Source organism: Pyrus communis, chromosome 8 (assembly GCF_041283825.1).
Source record: "Pyrus communis isolate YQ-2024b chromosome 8, ASM4128382v1, whole genome shotgun sequence".
Lineage (NCBI taxonomy): Eukaryota > Viridiplantae > Streptophyta > Magnoliopsida > Rosales > Rosaceae > Pyrus > Pyrus communis.
This window is the reverse complement of record NC_142572.1, coordinates 4,853,128-4,873,468: the sequence shown is the minus strand read 5'-3', so window position 1 is coordinate 4,873,468 and position 20,341 is coordinate 4,853,128. Positions and strand designations below refer to the sequence as shown.

The 20,341-nt window shown below is 35.9% G+C and overlaps 1 protein-coding gene and 1 long non-coding RNA gene across 2 annotated transcripts; both read left to right on the top strand.

Moving 5' to 3' along the window:
* Positions 1-454: 454 nt before the first annotated feature.
* Positions 455-2,502, top strand: LOC148694635 (uncharacterized). Its single transcript, XR_015965698.1, has 4 exons — positions 455-746; positions 827-933; positions 1,556-1,617; positions 2,299-2,502. It is a non-coding gene; the product is annotated as an uncharacterized LOC148694635 (long non-coding RNA).
* A 2,410-nt stretch (positions 2,503-4,912) lies between these two features.
* Positions 4,913-17,206, top strand: LOC137717854 (isoamylase 3, chloroplastic). The gene is made up of 24 exons (XM_068457348.2): positions 4,913-5,347; positions 5,655-5,709; positions 5,808-5,876; positions 6,100-6,257; positions 7,565-7,652; positions 7,775-8,011; positions 8,347-8,451; positions 9,101-9,205; positions 9,716-9,850; positions 9,916-10,002; positions 10,464-10,521; positions 10,838-10,901; positions 11,727-11,826; positions 12,065-12,165; positions 12,720-12,771; positions 13,317-13,379; positions 14,209-14,298; positions 14,387-14,459; positions 15,012-15,091; positions 15,456-15,560; positions 15,633-15,731; positions 15,836-15,897; positions 16,319-16,427; positions 16,698-17,206. The coding sequence occupies exons 1-24, from the start codon at positions 5,226-5,228 to the stop codon at positions 16,806-16,808; spliced, it is 2,328 nt and encodes a 775-aa protein (XP_068313449.2). The 5' UTR covers positions 4,913-5,225; the 3' UTR covers positions 16,809-17,206.
* Positions 17,207-20,341: the final 3,135 nt, after the last annotated feature.

Sequence of the window (20,341 nt, the reverse complement as noted above, 5' to 3'; positions counted from 1 at the left end):
ATCATTATTTACTAAAGATTGTTCATTCGCTCATTATGTACATTGTTTTGCCCATCATATGCAATTACCATTAGTTGCAGCCTCAAAAGGAGTGGTTGTTATCTAGTATTAGGTCCAATTGTTAATGTTATTACTACTTCTCCAAAGCGTCATACTTAGTTACAGGTTGCACAATCAGTTAACATTGCAAAGTTGCTGCTGTGAACTTGAGATGGGAAGATAAGCTAATCAAATCGGTACTATACATTGACTTGGAGCTACTCGTTGGGGATCTCATTATGGTTCGGTATGTGACGATACATATGTACAATGTGTAATAACCCGTCCCGGGATTTACATAAGAAAATAAGTATTTTTGTATTTTCACTAAGTTTGGAGGATACCTTCATTTTTAAAATTGTTTTTAAACCTTATTTGGTGAGTCCAAGGGGCCCACCCCTGTTTTGTCCCCCCTGCCGTGACATCCTTTCCCTTCTTCTTTCTTCTTTTTCTTTTTCTTTTCTTTTCTTTTCTTTTGTTTTGGTTTGTCTGCACCTTTCTTTCTCTTTCTTTCAAAAACTCTCTCTTTCCTCTTCTTCCTCTTCTACCCGTGAAAGACACACACACACACACCCATTGTTGCACCTGCTTGAGGACACAGCCACCATCATCATCACCAAACCTTAGCTCTTTCTTTCTCTCTCCCCTGCTCGCGGTGCCGGAGGACACGAACACCTCCGGCGAGTTTTGGTTATTTTTCCGGTTGGGTAAGCATGGTTTCTTCCTTTTTAGTCAAGTTAGATGTTGGTTAAATGTGGTTATTGAGTTTGGGTTCTTAATTTCCAAGGTTTTGGAGTGTTTTTGGCACGGGTGAAGGCACCCAAATTTCCGGCGAGTCGGGTGAGTTCCGAGAGCTTTTCCGACCACCACAAGCCGTTTCACGGTGAACCCAAGGTATAAAATTACTCGTCTCCTCTAGTGCTTCATTTTGGTACCTAGATCGGGGTCTAGTTCGAGTGTTTGAAGTTGGCCGGAGCTATGGAAGCTTCGGTGTTCTTCTCCGGGCACCCAGGCCTTCGGGCCATTTCTGTTTCCCCGCGGGCCTTAGGCCTGACTTGGGTCTTTGGCCCAATACCCCCACCCTTTCTTTTTTTATTTTTAGTTATTTCATTTTAAAAACCCAAAAGGCCTTAGGGCCTTGGTTGCAGCCCAAACCCATTTCCCTTTTTCTTATTTAAGGCCTCCGGGCCTGTTAGCCCCAAAACCCAAACCATTTTCTGTTTTTACCCAACCCAACCCACTTAAAAACCTAGCCCAAAACCCTAAAGCCTGACCCGTGACTCGTGACCCGTACCCGTTGACCCGTTTGACTCGTTGACTCTGACATGTTGACTTTGACCCGTTGACCGGGTCAACGGTCAACGTTGATTTTTGACTTTGACTGTTGACTTTTTGTGCTTTCGTACGGAGACCCTTTTAGACTAATTTCGACGTTCTAAACCCGTTTCCGATGTCCGTTTTCCCAAATTCAATCGTTTGAATAGAGTTTGACTAAATGTACCCTTTATGTGCTTAGGGGCGTTTAATTGTGGCGTTTCCGTCTTCGCTAGTGGCGTGACTTTTCGACAACGAAGTACTGTGAGTGGATCCCTTCTAAAAATGCATGTTTTGATAGTAGAAATGCATACATGAAAAGCATGATTTGATGATTATGTTTTATGAACGTTTTACGAGATAACATGCTTACTGAGGCTAGTTTGAATTATTACTATTTTTCCTATAACCCATGTTCTTATAGCATATCTGATGGATGACGATATGATATTTAGAACATGTTTAGAACACCTCTTTATAGTATAGATGATGGATGACTTTATACTATGAAGTTGATTTTCAATATATGTATGTTCACTGGTTTTGTACTTACCTAGTGGTCCCTTCCGCTACGGGACGTAGGGATAGATCCGGTCCGTCCCGGGCGACGGTTTGGTGTTGGCATAGGGCCTGGAGTGTGTTTTCCTCTGACTGTGTGCTCAGAGACGGGGAGCCGGCAAGGGGCCTGAAGTGCATTTTCCTCTGACTGTGTGCTCAGAGACGGGGAGCCGGCATGGGGCCTGAAGTGTTATATTGGACATTCACTAGTGATTATTATTTTATGCGAATGATGATTTGAGACATTGCACGACATGCTAGGTTTCGGAAAACCTATGTTTATCATTATATTTGTGTTTTCATAAAACCTAGGGGTTAGTACGTTGATAACTGTTTTATTATATATATCAACTTGGTCCACTCATGTTTGTTTTGCGCCCCCTTCAGGACTTAGAATCGAGGCATACAATCCCGACGTCCAGGCATTTTCGCATCGGCATCTTCTAGTCCTCTCGATGTAGGACCCACTCATTTGTTTCATTCAATTTTATATTATTTTCTTTTAGTATTTTAGATTAGAGGTGTGCTCTGAATACGGTCCGTATTTGCATATTAATTATTCTTTTATATTTATAAACCTTATTTATCCCTTATTTTCAGCATTTACACTTAATAAATGGCTTTCGTCATCCTCGGGTGTCGGCCAGCAAGTGCCTATCCTGGTATTCGGGGAAAATACGGGGTCGGGGCGTGTCACAATGCATCTTATACAGTATTTGAGAACATAAAGAATGATAAATCTGCTACAAACGCTTTGCGTGGGGAAGCTACCGGTGCTTACAGTGCAATCAGATCGTCTGAATTTGTTTTCATCTTGCATCTATTGTAGGAGATCATGGGAAGCATTGATATCCTTTATCGTGAACCACAAAATAAGTCGCAAGACATTCTAAATGCTATGAATCTAGTCAGTACTACAAAAGATGTCCTTCAAAACTTGTGATTAGATGGTTGGGCTACCTTTATTGACAAAGTGAATTCATTTTGTAAGAAACACGACGTTGATATGCCCGATATGAATACTCAATACAAAGTAGGAACTAGTTGTTCTTGTCAAAAAACAGGTCATATTACATTTGAGTATCATTATCGCATTGATATCTTCAATAATGCAATAGATTTATACTCAATACAAAGTAGGAACTAGTTGTTCTTGTCAAAAAACAGGTCATATTACATTTGAGTATCATTATCGCACTGATATCTTCAATAATGCAATAGATTTTCAGTTGGCAGAGCTAAATAGTAGGTTTAATGAGGAGGTAATGGAACTTCTTATTCTCAGTTCAACTTTAGAATCAAGAGATACTTTTAAGGCGTTTAACATTGATCATATTTGCAAGCTTGTAGAGAAATTTTATCCCAAGATTTCACTAAAAAAGAGCTACATATGTTGAGGTGCAAGTTGAAAATCTATGAATCACCTAATCATCTTGTGTTTCAAAAAATGTCTAATACTTTAGAATTATGTCTTAGAGCTTAACATCACAATATTTTAAACAACACAGAGCTCAAAACTTTGTAAAGACAAACTAAAATTAGTAGCCTTTTAAACAACACAGACCCAATTGTTGATAAAGACGGAGGAGAAATTCTGCGCTCCACTAAAATTAATTTTTTTTTCTTCTTCTTTTTAGTTTTTAAATTATTTATTTTTAATATAACATTCTAAAAATTCTATTTTAATTTGACTTGTTTCACATGGCACTTATTTGGCTTCCATATCACCGTAAATATGAATTTCATACTTTTCAAATTATTATTTAATATATTGACTAACAGATGTATAATAGTGCAATAAATTCGTAAATTTTTGTATAAAATTGCAATGTTTTAAACTTTAGGTATGAAACTGTACTTGACCCAAACTAGAGAGTGCAAATGTAATTTGCCATTTAACATCTAACAGTGACATTTAAAAAAAAAAAAAAAATCATCTTTTGCACATAGCTTACCAAGAAAAAAAAAAAAAAACTGGTGACAATTTAAAAACTAAAAATTCTACGCAAATTGAGGTTGATAATGGACTTAACTACAAAAGATCAATAACACATAAACTATTTGTATAATTTAGTTAGGATTTTTGAAGGGGATTAATCTAAGTTTGCTACCTGAAATTTCTTAGTTTTCAACGTTTCATACATGAAGTTTTTTTCGTCGCAGTCTGGTACTAAAGTCATAATTTTGAGACATTTTCATACATCTGTTAAATGTTCCATCAAAACCTCTGTTAATTGATGACGTGACGCCTAAGTGTACCATGACTAAATGTCACGTGTGAATTTGGGCTCACGTTGAATTAAAAAATTAAAAAATAAATTTTTTTTTTTTATAAAATAATTTTATTTTTTAATTTCGAATATAATTTTTAACCAATTTTGTCACGTCACTTGTCATTTTCTGAAAGTACAACTTTTGTGAAAGATGGTTAAGTGTGTGTGTGTGTGTATAAAATATTTTATTTCTTTCTATATTTTTAAACAATGTTTATAATTTTTTTATTAAGTTAATTAATCTAGATTGTTGGATTTCAAAAAGGATGAAATCTAACAGTCTAAAAATAGACATGTGGCCCACAGTAAAATCTGACATTTTATATATTTATTATTATTTTTAATGCTGAAACGCCCGTCCACGTGAGCGTGTATCCCACACGCCAGCTGCAAAAAAAAAAAAGAAGAAGAAATTCATATGGCTGATGTCAGTCTGGCATTATGTAAGTAGAAATTCATATAGCTGATGTCAGTCTGGCATTATGTAAGTCAATCTCTTGCTGGTTCATTATGTGCTGGGCCAAAGCTGGCCTCCACTTTGGGCCAGCCTATTGAGCGGGGTGGAGTGAGTTTTGGAAGGGTGGCCTAAAATATAGATTTTGAGCCAACACATTTGTTAAAGGTGGAGGTGCTCTAAAAATCAAAATAAAATATCACAAAATAAGTCGGTACAAAAGTCCAAAGAAATAAAAATGATGCTAAAAAAGGTTATCGAACACGTGTCGATTGCAACATCAAACTTGACCCAACTCTCTTGTATCCGTTCACGTGGCAGACATGAAAAAGCATCCCGCTTCTATGCCGTTCTTGGTAGTTGATCCTCTCTCTCTCTCCATCCTCCCACTCTCACTCTCCGACTTCCATTCCATGCGATGAAGCTTCAGCTTTAGCTCAATCGAAACGTCACTAAAATGGTGCTCTTCTTTTGTCCCTAACTTTCTCAGATCCGTCATCTTTCTCTGAAAATTCGATTCCCTTCTGGCTCTCAATATTCTATCCCACAACTTTTATCAAACACTTTGCATCCCAACAAAAAGATCAATGATGCTTCGAACCCCACATTTGTACGATTCAAATACCTCCATGTTCCCTCTCTTTGCATCTCCCCCTTCATCTCACGCTAGTGCTTCATGCACAGCGGCTTCTTCTGTCATTGAAATGGGGTAATTCTCTTTTACTTCTCTGTTTTCTTGATTTTTTTATATGATTGATTGAATTTTCAGTTTTTTGGTTTGAATTTTCATTTTTTATGCACTTGGGGTCCATTTTAACGAAAAAGCTTTGGTGGGTTTTGTTTTAAATTAATAAAAATGATTACTTTTCAACTTTCAAGTTTAAAGAATATCATACAGAAATACACCAAAATGTATTTGTAGCAGTGCTACTACCAGTATTTTATGTTATGGAAATATAGTGGTTTGTGATGAATCATTTGGGTTATTGTTGATTTCGGCGTTGATGGTTTATTAGATTGAAGTGGAGTAAACATGCATCGGGTAGCAATCAGCAAGGAGCTGTCAGAAAGGCATGTTTATCTTTCGATAATGCAGGGAATCGAACTTTGTATTTATTTTGGTTTTGCATTGTTGGTAATTATATGGATGGACTTCTGGCATAGGTTAGACCAGGAATGGGGCCAGGCATAGTACAGCCAGTGCTTACGGTCGGCGTGCTCAAGAACGTGTACTTGAGGTAGTTACTTTTTTCATGTAGGATCATATCTTTTGCCTTCTATATCTGCTGGCTGAAACTTCCAAACTATGTAATATTCATAAATACAATACTAAAACAGTGATGATTCATCTATGTTTGAGAGCCAGAAACTGATTGATGATTTTTTTCCTTAATCAACTCCTTGCCAATGCCAGAATGGGAATATTTCACATTTTCATGTGTTCACTGTCTGTGTTTATAGGAAGAAGCAACCCAACTGTCAGAATCCAGCCCATCATGGAAACTTTTCCCAGGTCAAGCTTTTCCGTTGGGTGTATCAGAAGTTGACAGTGGGATAAATTTTGCTATCTTTTCACAGCATGCAACAGCTGTCACACTATGCTTATCATTTCCAGAGAGGTAACATTGTAGTACCATTTTGTTTGTTGGTTAATATATTTGTACGCTCACATATATATGTAGTTATGTACATCGGTATACAATACCAGGTCTGTTATGTTGCAGATTGACAATTTAACAATATTACTGAAACTTGAGGTCTGGATTGGGGCTGAAATTTGACTCGGATGAAGGCCCTTTATGTATCTCCGCATTGTGTGCTTTTTGTAAAAGACCAGTTGAGAGCATTCATCATTCTTTTTTCAGATTGTCCATTGACTCCATTCACTATGCAAATATGGATTAGGTTTAGGCATATTTTTCAAGGTTCTAAAAGGTGCTGGGCGCTAGTTGGGCAGCAGGTAGGGGCTAGCGCCTAGGTGAGCCAGGGTGGTTTTTTAATTTTTAACTAAATTTATTATATAACATTTAAATACATGTCTACTTATACTTATAAAAAATATATAATTGTATTAGAAGACATAAAGTGCAAAATAGAATGACATATAAATTATAAAGTAGTAGAACATATTGAAAACAGGGGAACATGAATATAATGAGTGTTAATCCAAGTTCCAACAAGTCTTACTATTTATTTGAAAAAAGTAAAATGCAAAATGTAAGTTATCTATATTATGTCTAAGTGAGAGTTGCGACCTAGGTGGTCTAGGCGGGTGCCTAGGCGGGTTTAGGCAGGTTCCTACATAAATGATCCGCTTGACCTGAAATGACCTGACCTGGGTCTAGGCGCCCTTTCTTTTTTTTTTTAATGCCCAGGGATTAATTGTGGCAGTGGCCAACCGCCTAGCTCTTAGGCGGCCCAAGGCGGGGAGTTGTAGAACAGTAATATTTTTGAAGTGGCTGGGGTTTGGCCTAAAAATTTTCATTCCTCGGTGGAAGCTTACTTTAGTACTGGGCTAACACAAGGGCAATTATTGTTTTGTGCCGTCTCAGCTTGTTGGCGGCAGTTTCCCATTGTTTGAAACAAATTAGATCAGTTTTTCTTATAGGAAACTGGAAAAAAGTAGATTTTCAACTTCTCCATGGACATGTTTTCTTCGTTAGAGGGAGCTTTGATCTGAATGTAACTTGGTTTCTTTTTTTAAGTTCCAACTGTATTTTTGATGTAGATGGACAATGGACATTTTCTGCAGCCTTTTTGGAGATATTATTTCTTTCTTTTTAGTCCTATAAAAAAAAAGTCTTCTTTCAAATAATTTCTTTGATTTTGGATTTTGGTTTAAAATGCTCAGTTTATATATTGTTGTTACTAGATGTATTCATCTGTTGACTGATGCTTTTAATGAATATAATTTTGTCATGGTAAGCCTTGGAGGCCTGGATGGTGGAATGATGGAGCTGCCTTTGGATCGTAATGTTAACAAGACCGGTGACATTTGGCACATATGTATCCAGGTAGAATTTGATTTAGGTTACTCAAAGCACTACCTGTCTTTGAGATGTCCTTGATTTAATGATGGCGTTAGTTCTTTGCTTGTACACACAGTGCTCATGATAATGAAATTATTTCTTCCCAGGATTTTCCGAGGAGCAATGTTCTTTATGGTTATCGTATGGATGGGCCACGAGGTTGGCATCAGGGACATCGATTTGACAGCAGCATTGTGCTTGTGGATCCTTACGCAAAGCTAGTTGAAGGCCGTCGAATTTTTGGAGATACCCCAAAAAAGTTATCTAAATTTCTTGGAACTTATGATTTTGATAGCTTGCCTTTTTACTGGGGAGACAACTACAAGCTCCCAAATGTACCTGAGGTAAATATGTTTGTACGGTTATCATGCAGTGAACAGGATAAATTGTGGTCTTGATACATTTGTTCAATCAGATAGAAATTTGATAGTTCCTCTTTCTTTCTCCCCTCAACATCGCATCTTATGGTTCGCGAGAAAACTCATAACTGAATGCATTTTTATTAATATCTGTATTATTTATATGCTCATAGTTGATATGAGTTAATTTTCTAATAAATGATATTTTCATTTTTTTTACCCAACTAAACATTTGATGCTCCACTTGTTTCTGAGTTCCATGTAGACTTAAAATACATCTCATCACATCTCAACCTGTATGTTATCTGCTGTTTTTTCAGAAGGATCTTGTTATCTACGAAATGAATGTTCGTGCATATACAGCTGATGAATCCAGCGGTTTGGATCCTGATATACGTGGTAGCTACCTTGGTGTGATCCAGAAGGTATTAATTGGTTCTACCAAGAAGAATGAGAATCTATCTATCTAATAGCATTTTAATACAAAGTGCAATATCTGAATCAATTATCTGATTGCTCCCTTCAACTCTATCCTTCTTTAACTTGATTTTATAACATTTTACGTTTGTTTTTTGAAATTTCAATTGTTTTCTTCTGTTTTCATGCAAAACTCCATACATGATATTTACCAGAAAACTATAACTAAGTTACGGTAAGGAGCTACTTCTGGAGACATGCATAATGGTATCTAAGTTTTTTCTTTTTCCTTTTCATTTGAAAAGATGGTCTCTTAGGTTTTTATCTGCTGCCTCACTTTTAATTAAAAAAAGAACTTTAATTTTTGGTGTGAGCTCTATAATTGTCTGAAGTGATGCCCAGTTGCCTATAAATATGCCTATTAAAAACCAAATTTGTTGCTAAGTTCGTTCTGACCGGATACGATTTCCATTAGACAAGACTAATGAAATAATCTTTGGCAAGTTCAAGATTGATCATGAATAATGACAACATATACTGCTTTGCAGTTCCACGTATAAATAATTGAAATTGCAACTTCAACTATTAAATTGCTATCCTTTACAGTTTCACGTATGATGGACTTCTCTGATTTTTCCCCTCCATTTTAATCTTTAGATTCCACACCTTCGAGAGCTTGGTATCAATGCAGTGCAACTGCTGCCGGTTTTCGAATTTGATGAGTTTGAGTTCCAGAGGAGACCAAATCCTAGAGATCACATGGTATTTAAATCAACTTCTCTTCATTTGTTACTGAATTTTATAATATATACCTTGCTGTAGCTTTCTTTGTAACTTCTCTTCATAGTCTGAGATGAAAATCTAGATGTTTTCAATAAAAAATAGGACATTTATATTGATACATAGAGAAATGGATCTGATAAGAACTTAAAACCAACATTGTGTGGGAGAAAAATCTATCTAATGAATCACCATCAACCTAAATTATGTTATGACATTATCATCAGTATCACAGGTCATTTTCTATACTATATATGAAGTCATTGCCACAGATAGGTGCTACTGACTGACAAGTTGGATACCCGAGGTGGTTTCAAAGTTTAAGCTGGTTATTCGAGGCGTCTCAACAAGATGATCTTTCAATAATTGTAGATAATTATTGTGTATTTTTTCTTTTTCCAATTTTTAAATCCTGTAAGCATTAACTGTTACCATGGTCAAGTGATCTAATTTGTATAACACTGTGTGCGTATGGCTTCTTTTGCTTTGAAGATAAACACATGGGGCTACTCGACAATAAATTTCTTTGCTCCTATGAGCCGCTATGCAAGTGCTGGTGGAGGGCCCCTTAAAGCTTCTCAGGAATTTAAACAAATGGTTAAAGCCTTGCATGGTGCTGGGATAGAGGTAAAGTATGTCTTTTCTGCAAAGTTCCTAATATTGCAGTTGTGAAACCTTATCCTTTTGGACAGGTCATTTTGGATGTTGTCTATAATCATACTAATGAAGCTGATGATGCCAACCCCTATACAACTTCATTTCGCGGCGTAGATAATAAGGTGATGTCATACTTCTGTTATGATTATTTTAGTTACACTATTTTCATGCCTTGACTGTGTATTTTAATCCCCAAACAGTTGGAATTAAGGCTTTTAGCTCAACTAGATTTTACTGCCATCAATTAGAGAGAAAATTTCCTTGCACCTCCTAGGTCTTAAAGACTGAAATTTAATCAACTATATAAGAGCGATTTGATTCATTTTAGTCTTTATAAATATCGTTCATTTAATCTAAGCTTGAATTTTGCTAATAAGGAGGCTACAACTGTTTAGGGTTCTGAATTTTGGAGTTAACCTACAATTTCTAATTCGGAGTTAACCTACACAGTTCCCTTGTGGAATAAACTTCTGGCTGTGGCAGGATGTACAACTTTAAAACACTGGACATCTATTTTAAAATAAAGTATTGGAGGTATTATTTCAGATTTTTTTTTTATAAATGATGCATACTACGTCTACAGGTTTACTACATGCTGGACGTAAACAACAATGGCCAATTACTTAACTACACTGGCTGCGGTAATTAATTCAAATGTCTTTACTAACTGTGTTCTTACCTGCAAATTCTGATGGTGCTGTTTTATCGAAGGCAAAGTGTATGAAATGTTTATATAGCATGAATGTGTTATAACTTATATCACATGGATATGGAATTGATTTGTCAATGAAGGGAAGGTGTATGTATTTTGCCAAAGTAAACTTTGAAGGTGACAATTTTTGGACTGTACTGCTGGATTTTGGACGCAAAACATGATTGACTTTGGCCTTGAATAAATGTTAAAACTAGCATTGTTAATATCTGAAGTTCTAAGATTTTGTATTTGTTGGTTTTCAGGGAACACATTAAACTGTAACCATCCTGTTGTCATGGAGCTCATTCTTGACAGTTTAAGACATTGGTAGGACACAATTCACAGAGTACTAATTCATAGAAGGATTGTAACATTATATTTTTTAACTTATTGTGTTATCATCTGTTTCAATCTGTTGGCATTTCTATCCATCTGGCGATTAACATTGTAATTGTATTTGTGATGTCTTTTATCATTTGACACAATATTGTAGTCATTGTTTATAAACTTATTCAAATGTGATATATGACATAAAAGTCTATAGCCTTAGTGCCCCCTATACCCTAACACCTTCTTTTTTTTTCCTTGGTACTTTCATGGAATCATAACTTCTCCCATGATTCAGGAAATGAATTAATATTTAGGTGAAAATGACCCGTAATTTTGTTTAATATTGTTGAACTTAAGTTAGCCAATCCAAACTAATTGGCAATGGTCAGAGAAGCCCAAAAGTTTGTATATTGTGGTGCAAGACTTGGAATTCCCTAATTCCCAATTTGGGATTTTATATTCTCATTAAGCCCTGGCCCTTGTGGCTAGACTCAGCCAAACATGTAGATCTATTATATTGGGTGATGTGGAGCATGTGTGGCCAAATTGGGCCGGACAAGTGGAGAAATTGCCTGTTATGGTGTCATGTTAGTATTAGAGCATGCAACCCTTAACCAATTGGCCATGAGTGAAAGGCCTGGACTTTATACATTCTGATGCAACACTAGAGAATTTCCAGTGTAAGAAGTTTAAATTTTTCGACAAAAATGATTAGTATAATATTTTCCCTTGTCTCATAAATCGTCTTCATTCGTTGATTTATACAATGAATAGCTATTTCATATCAAGCTTCATACTTCATCTTTTGTTACACATTTTCAGGGTTACTGAATATCATGTGGATGGATTTAGATTTGACCTTGCCAGTGTTCTTTGTCGGGGAGCAGATGGAACTCCTCTTGACGCACCACCACTTATTAGGGTAAGTTATTTGCAAACCATACAGAAGTTTGCTTCGTGTATCTAGTTTTAAAATCAATGTCTTTGTTATTATGAATTTCTGAAAATGTCCGTTGTTACTTTTATAGTTACAAGTTGGTGGCCATTGCTATGGGCATAATTATATATGATTTTCCATGTAGACCTGCCTTCTAGTTAATGAGTGAAGTTCTAGATGTTTAGTTGTGTGAGGATTGACTTAGCCTTGTTTGTTGGACCAGGCTATTGCAAAAGATGCCATCTTATCAAGATGTAAAATCATTTCCGAACCTTGGGATTGTGGAGGCCTTTATCTTGTTGGAAGATTTCCAAATTGGGACAGGTGATTCATTTTACTAATGTACAATTCATCATAGTTATGCGGGAGAAGCTGTTAGCCTGAGATTTCTAGAAGTAAATGTTACTTTCTTGTCAAAGACAAAAGAGGACACTTTTTTGCATCCTCTAATTTTATAGCTGTTAGCCTGAGATTTCTAGAAGTAAATGTTACTTTCTTGTCAAAGACAAAAGAGGACACTTTTTTGCATCCTCTAATTTTATTTATATATATATATATATATATATATATTTTTTTTTTTTTTTTTGTGTGTGAATAAAGTTGGCTTGCCGGAAAAATGTAACAATTCATTGTCTCCACCTATATCTGAATATTTTGCTTCTAGATTATGTTTTTTTTTTCGTGCTTCATATTGTTTTTAAGGACCACTTCTTGGTCTGTATGGTTTGGAGCTGTGCATGAGATGTTTTTATTGTTTGCCGTTTGGTGAAGGATGCGAATGTTGATGTTGATGTACCAATTTGTTTGTAAGGATCCTTGTATGCCTGTGAAAGTTTGGGTGGCTCTCGTCCATTACTCATGAGATTCCTTTAATGCAGGTGGGCTGAATGGAATGGGAAATATCGTGATGACTTAAGGAGATTTATAAAGGTATTCTTAAGAACTGACAGTCGTCTTAAATGCTCTATGACATAACCACGCTCTTAGCTTTAATGCAAAGTACAAGAACTGATATAACAACAAATATTAAAGTGCAAGTATGGATTATTACTCAAAAGGGATTTCCTCTCATTTTAATCCATAAAGGCTGAATTAGATAAGCAAGGGCTTGCATAAGATTCAATATATTTATTTATTTAGATCAGTGGATGCTTTTTGAAGCTTTGCCATAAACTGATTGAGTGGGATTAAGTTTAGTGTAATGTCATTTTGTTCAGTGTTAACACTGTTATGATATGTCTTTTGACTGCCATGAACTTTCTTTAATCATTGCAGTTATATTTGTCTTCCTCTTTTGCTTGGCATGACTTTTGCCATTTTATGGTGGTTGTTATTTGTACCTTCTAAGTACCACTTTCTTGTATTTTATTGTGTGGTTGGATTATAAATTACATAAAGCCACACACACACATGTATACACATACAAATATGTATATATACATATTCAGATTTTTCATTGAATTTCCTTTATACAGGGTGACTCTGGTATGAAAGGAAGTTTTGCCAGCCGCATTTCTGGATCTGCTGACCTTTACAAAGTAAGTTTTTTCATCAATATTATTGCATTATACTGTTTTCCGTTTACTATCATTTCCTTTTTTTCCGTAACTATCAATTTGGTATTGTTGATGTTCACCATGCAAACTTGTTAAGCTGCCTAATCTGTATTTTGAATTTCAACTGGGATGATTTGCCCCAGCTTGAAAATTCAATAAAATTGAACATGGAACTGGGTTCAGTACTGTGATCGAAAACTTATCTCCCAAGTTTTATCGTCTCGGGTGAAGTTAGACGCGGGGATACCCCATTACAATCAAAAGAACAGAATGCCTTATGTTTCATATTAAGGCAGCCATACATCTTTTCTGAAAATGATATTTTTCTCCACAAACTATCTTGATTAAAACTGGTCCCAGTACCCGCATTACTGAAATTTTTTTATTCTGATGCAACCAAAGTACCCTCATGCTCATTGAATGTGCTTTTTTCCTTTCTAGTTTCCACAATACCCCAAAACTCTTTTTAGGTTTATGATTCTTTTTTCTATCACCATGGATAATAAAAAGATGTAGAGTGTCTGATTTCACGACCTTGAACTACAATTATTATTTCTTCTGTTTTATCAACTTATCAACTTCTTAATCTGGATTTGTATTATTTTACTCGCTCTTTTCATCTGGGAATTTGTTTGGCCTCTGTTGAATGTACGACCATCCTGTAGTAAACGTACATTGCATCGTTTTTTCTACTACTAGCTAGTTGTTTAACTGCAAGTCTGCATCAGTGTTGTATTTTTTATTTATTTGTGTTTTGCATTTTAATGCAAGCTCTGGTTACATGTTCTCATTATTTTTGCTTATTCCACAGGTGAATAAGCGCAAACCGTATCACAGCGTTAATTTTATTATTGCGCATGATGGGTTCACACTATATGATCTTGTTTCATACAATTTCAAGGTACTTCAACATTTGTTAATGCATCAATTGTTTTTTGTTTATTTAAGTCTACATCATCCAGTTTGTCACTTCATTGTTGATTTTGCAGCACAATGATGCTAATGGAGAAGGAGGAAATGATGGAAATAACGATAATTTGAGCTGGAATTGTGGTCATGAAGGTAGGGCTAACTTCGACGCTTGCTCCTTGATGTATTTTGTTATTATTCTAGCTTTAGTGTATTGGCAGGACTGAAAATTTGTGGTCAAGGCCACAGGGCGTCAATTGATGATTCATTTTCAATTTCAAGCTAGCGTTGTATTAGTATGTGTACTGGGGAAGCCCGGGAGGGGGTGGTTATAAGTACAAATTCTACATCTTAAAAATAAAAGTTCATGTCCTATCTCTGTCTTTGGTTATTTAAGCATTAGATTTGATATTTTTTGTTATCTTCGCCGAACTTCCTAAATGCCTAGGTAGTTAAAGTTTTAATCAATGTAATTACAATGATAGTATCAAGTAGTGAACTGTCCATTTCCATGTTATGTAAAACCACAAAGTAAATAAATATGGTGTACGTGCAATTTTGAGTTTTGTGCATATATTCTATAAGAGAAGATGTAAATGGGTACTGCTTAATTAAAAAATTATATTACATTTTGTCCCTGCAGCATTAGTTTGTGTTTCTATATGCATGTGTTGAAATTTCATTTTTTCCACATTTATTTGACAGGAGAAACTGATGATTCTACTGTTAAAGCTATTCGCTCCCGCCAAATGAAAAACTTTCATTTGGCATTAATGATATCCCAGGTAAATTTGTTCAAAATCTAATTCCATGTGTCATATCATATGCATGTGCTATCGTGCTTTCCGTTTGAGCTATATTAAACTTGTTAAGTTCAGACGTCAGTTACATGGTCTCAAAATTCAGCTTTTACTTGACATTTGCCGAATCCGGAAGCATTGAAAATTATTATGCCCCTTGTAATGGGGTCCTGCCTTTTTTCTGCCTGTTGATTGGCGGTAAATAGATTTAAACCTCTGGTATGATTGTGTACTCTTGCTAGACAATTCTTTTCGGATCTGGCAACATTGATATCTTTAAAATACTTAATTTGCATGCCACTTTGAGCACATTTAGTGCTGATGTAAGCTTCTGAATGCACTTGACCAGGGAACCCCAATGATGCTGATGGGGGATGAATATGGGCATACTCGACATGGAAATAACAACAGTTATGGGCATGATACTGCTCTTAACCATTTCCAGTGGGGACTGGTAAGTTTTTTTGTTCAGCTTTTGTTGAACTTTAATCTACGACTGGCATGTAATAATCTTATGGCATGACAGTTGAAGGCACGGAACAACAATCGCTTCAGGTTTTTCAAGGAGGTGATAAAGTTTCGACAAGCACATCGTGTATTTGGTCGTGATACATTTCTTGAGAAAGTAATCTCCTTTTCCTTTTGTTTTATTTTTTGAGGCATTCATGCTTGAATTTTAACTTTACGGATCCCCTTGTTCTAAGACTCATTGAAGAATTATTGGTGTAGCATGATGTGACATGGCATGAAGACAACTGGTACAACTATGAGAGTAAATTCCTTGCATTTACGTAAGGACTTATGCCTGTTTTCTTTTTAAAGTACAGATTTTTGATACTGTAAATTTGAATATTCTTTTCAAGATATTGCGTGAGGGGAGTTGATGAGTAATTTGTTAAGTGATCATGTCTTGCTTCAAGGTATCCTTACGTTTGATGGCTGTTGGTCCTTAATGCGGTTTTGTACTTTTGAGCATGCGCTGTTAAGTTAGATACCACCTAGAAAAGCATCTGATTTTTCCGTTGTTTTTTCCGCTTTCTGCTAACATCAGTCTTGGACTTGATTCTATGGCTTGTTGTATAGCATTTTCCATTTTCCTTTTTTTCTTGTTCAATTTACATTTCTCTTGTTAGTAACTTTAACCTTGAAGATTATAAGTTCAAGACTGTTAAATGCATCAGAAACATGTGTACTGAAACTTTTGTTTTGCAGGTTTCATGACAATAGTGAAGGCGACATCTATTTGGCATTCAATGCACATGACTATTTTATTAAAGTTCCAATGCCCGCACCACCGGTCAAGAGGAAATGGTTTCGTGTGGTTGGTTTTTCCCCCACTTCTATGCATAATCCTTTGTTTTCGAGAAATTGTTCACCAAAGGATCTGCATCTTTTACTATATGCATTCCTTTGGAAAATCATAGATTGCTGCGCCTCCGTTAATTTTGTTTCTTATTATCATCCCTCGTGTAAATAGCCCCGGTGATTCAAATAGTTGTTGACTTCAATGAAATGGAGCATATGTGTTCATTTCTTTATCATTATCATCCATTACCAAACTCTACTGAATACAAGCCTTGTTGAATTCCAGGTTGACACTAATTTGGAGTCTCCCAATGACATCGTGCCTGATGGCGTCCCGGGCATTGCAGGCACTTACAACATGGCCCCCTTCTCCTCAATTCTTCTTCAAGCAAAGTGATGACATAGCATTCCGAAGCTGCCTGCGGATGAGTTTTCCAAATGAAGTGGACTCTCTGGAAGCTGGGTGAAGAATTCGGGTTCTTTCGATCTAGAACAAGATTTTCTAGTTGCATTCTCAAACTCCTCCAGCTCTAGCAATGCATGCTTATGCGACTGGGACCAGTAAAGTAAGTAGAGAGTAGTTAAAATCACCAATAAGAAAGAGGAGCCTCCAGCCTCAACCTTGTATATGCAGGGAGCTATGAAGACGTGTAATTACTAGAAATAAATGAGGTTCGTAGTGAAATTAAATATGAACAAATGAAACACTTGTAACTTATTTGGTATCCGAAAATTATCTGATTAATTTCGTGTATGTAAAATTACTCTAATTATCAAAGTATTTGAATAGAAACATGGATTACTCGTGTTGTACGGTCATCCAATGAACACCATTGCCCGAGGAAAAGGAGAAAATCAGGGCTACCGCGTACAGAAGCTCTCCCGCGGGGATTTGGATCCTCTCCTGAGCCAAGGAGAAGATCTTCCTGACCAAAGGACTTGGGCAGTTGGATGAAAATCCAACGGTTATAATTATTATAACTTTAAAGGGATTTCTTGTTTGTAGCCGTTGGATTTTCATCCAATGGTCCAAATCATTTGACCAAGAGGGTCCTCTCCTTGGGCTCAGGAGAGAATCCTTTGCTAGGGTTAGGCCATAAGCCTGAACATGAATATGTGATTTTATTAATTTGCTTATGAATGGGTGCATGCTTGCTTTGAATTATTAATTACCGCGATTAAAAATATCTATCTATTTTAATGACTGATCACCATTAGAATATTTAGACAAGTAATTTGATGCAATTTCTGTTGGAACATCACCCTGAAATTGAGGAGGGCTTCTTGTGATTAGTAATTGTAAGTTCACTTAAGGCGAACATCACGCTCTTAAGGGTTGCATGGTTTTTCAGAGGGTTTTCGCGAAACTTAATGAGTCTTGCATGTTTATATTTGATCTGAACATCACAGACGGATTGCATGTTAGATATATGTTTTTGCTTGAACGAAAATATGCATTAGGAAAACTTAACCTTCAAAGCATATATGTGGAAATTCATAAGTAACTGATAGATTTGCATAGGATTGTGACGGTGATGGCTAAATCTTAGATTTCTCTAAATTGTTAATTTTAAAAACGTTTTTTCTTCCTTGCTGCCATTATTTCCAAATTGTCATATTTCTTTTATTGTTAATTTAATCTTTTTAAATTCATAAATCTCAAATCTTTGATAAAAATTTGTTTTAATAGTTAATTAAGAGTTGATTTGATTACAAATTAGTCAAACAATCCTTGGGGATAACGACCTTGCATGAGCATTTATATTACAATTACCTTGTATTCTTACAAGTATTTTCAGTGATTTTAACCCTATTTGTGCAGGTACTAAAAATCCTATCACAATGGTCTCTCAATTTTAATCTAGTTGGAGCAATGAACCCTCAACTAAAATTCCATGACCATTGGCCCCTCCAACTCATCAAAACGTGTAGTTATGATCATTTTCATCAACTCATTCAAGATTATGTCAAAATGAATCATGTTGGAATGACCATTGCAACAATTTGATTAAAGTTGAGGGACTATTGCTCCAATTGCGTTAAAGTTGATGGATCATTTCTCCAATTGGGTTAAAATTGAGGGACCATTTCTACAATTTTTCTCATTTGGTTTTCTATATTTGCTTCTTGATTCAGCCTCACGTGTGTGGCACATGACTCATTTTAATAGAAGTTCTAATGGAGTTGACGAAAATGACCATAGTTGCATGTTTTGATGAGTTCAATGACCAATGGTCATAGGTTTTTAGTTAAGGGACTATTACTCCAATTGAGTTAAAATTGAGGAACCATTTCTACAATTTCCTCTATGTGTTTTGATGAGTTCAAGGACCAATGGTCATAGGTTTTTAGTTAAGGGACTATTACTCAAATTGAGTTAAAATTGAGGAACCATTTTTACAATTTCCTCTATGAAATATAAAAGCGGTTGTGTTTTGGGAATTTCCAGCTCTCTGCAGTCTACATCCACTCTTACCCATTTTTTGAAGATTTGGTTTTTATTCATTCAATTTTATTTCTTCATCTCCCTCCTACCACACCATTCTTCATTCATCATTTATCGTCTATATCACGTACTTTCCTTTTCTAGAGATTAAATTTATAAGAGAGAGTCAATTACGTAACGAGTGAGATAATCATATCAAATATAAATAGAGTAATTTTGGGAGCCACGGGGAAGTTGCTCACCATATCCCACAATAAAAACAAAAGGTTTCAACATTTCCCATTTGCACAGGTGGTTAACTCGACGACTCTCTCTGTGTTTCCATTCATCTTCGTCTGTAAAATTCACATTTATGCATATCAAACCAGCCATGTTTTTGGTTCACGCGATATCAACTTTTGCTTCAATTAGAAATTAAAATTAATTCAGCACCATAACCCTAATCAGGCACTTCCGAATCTAGTAGTAGTTTATATATGAATGTGTTCAATGAAAGTATACAAATAATTAATTAAATAAGTTCCCAACCCTTATTTAAATGAAATCAATTTGTTTACCTGAGTCCTAATTCTTCTAGTCTTTTTTAGACATACCCCAAATCCTTCTTAAGCATGTACTTTCTTTGGCCCTTTATGCGCATAACAATATTTATGGCACGAGTATATTGTCACTGTACATTCTCATGCCATGAACGTATTAATTGTAACTTATATACTTTCCTATCATTTCCTCACAATTTGGATTGAAGTAACTAACTTATCAAAGAATGTTAGTACCTCAGCTGAACTACAAAACCATAACGTTAACAAAAATTAAAAGGGTTTCACATTAACGCATTTGTTTATCAATTCTAATTCAAAGTGTCTGCCAAAATAACACTGTTTTCCCGCTGCTCTTATAGTGCATAATTAGCCAACGTGCATGCATGCTCTGAGATGGATAAGATCTAAATAATATATCCATGCATGGCCCATGGGACAATATGTTGACCTAGGTACGGTGTTTTAATAGCCTAATCTAAATGTTAATTAGTGTGATTTGACACTCCAAATGTCGATTATCTGCTTGAACATAGGATGATGTTGGCCACTCAAACCGAAACAAAAAGCAGTTGGAATGCCTGTAACACGTTATCATGCTTGGGCAAGGGGCAACAAAGAAAACACATACGTGCCACCACCACCACTCAGTGTCGAGGACGGGGCCAATAGGTACACCCAAAGTACCGTACCAACTGAATGTGGATGGCACATGGAGACTTGAATCAGAGGTACGGGAGTGATAGAAGGAGGGTAACGTCGACGCTGACCATATACGGACGCGGAGGTTATGATAACGCCAAGGGATCGATAAGGAAGATGGTAGAGCTGAAGAATATAATTATTTGATACAAGATGCTAGGTATAAATCTCTTCACATTCTTGAGTTGGCCTCAGTGATTTGTATGTTCAGCATGTGTTGTGCATAATGATCCTTCATTTCTC

Coding starts and splice junctions, on each gene's coding strand:
- LOC137717854 (XM_068457348.2), top strand. CDS start 5,226: ATGATGCTTCGAACCCCACATTTGTACGATTCAAATACCTCCATGTTC. Junction 8,012..8,346: donor AGCTCCCAAATGTACCTGAG/GTAAATATGTTT, acceptor CTGTTTTTTCAG/AAGGATCTTGTTATCTACGA. Junction 15,092..15,455: donor TGGCATTAATGATATCCCAG/GTAAATTTGTTC, acceptor GCACTTGACCAG/GGAACCCCAATGATGCTGAT.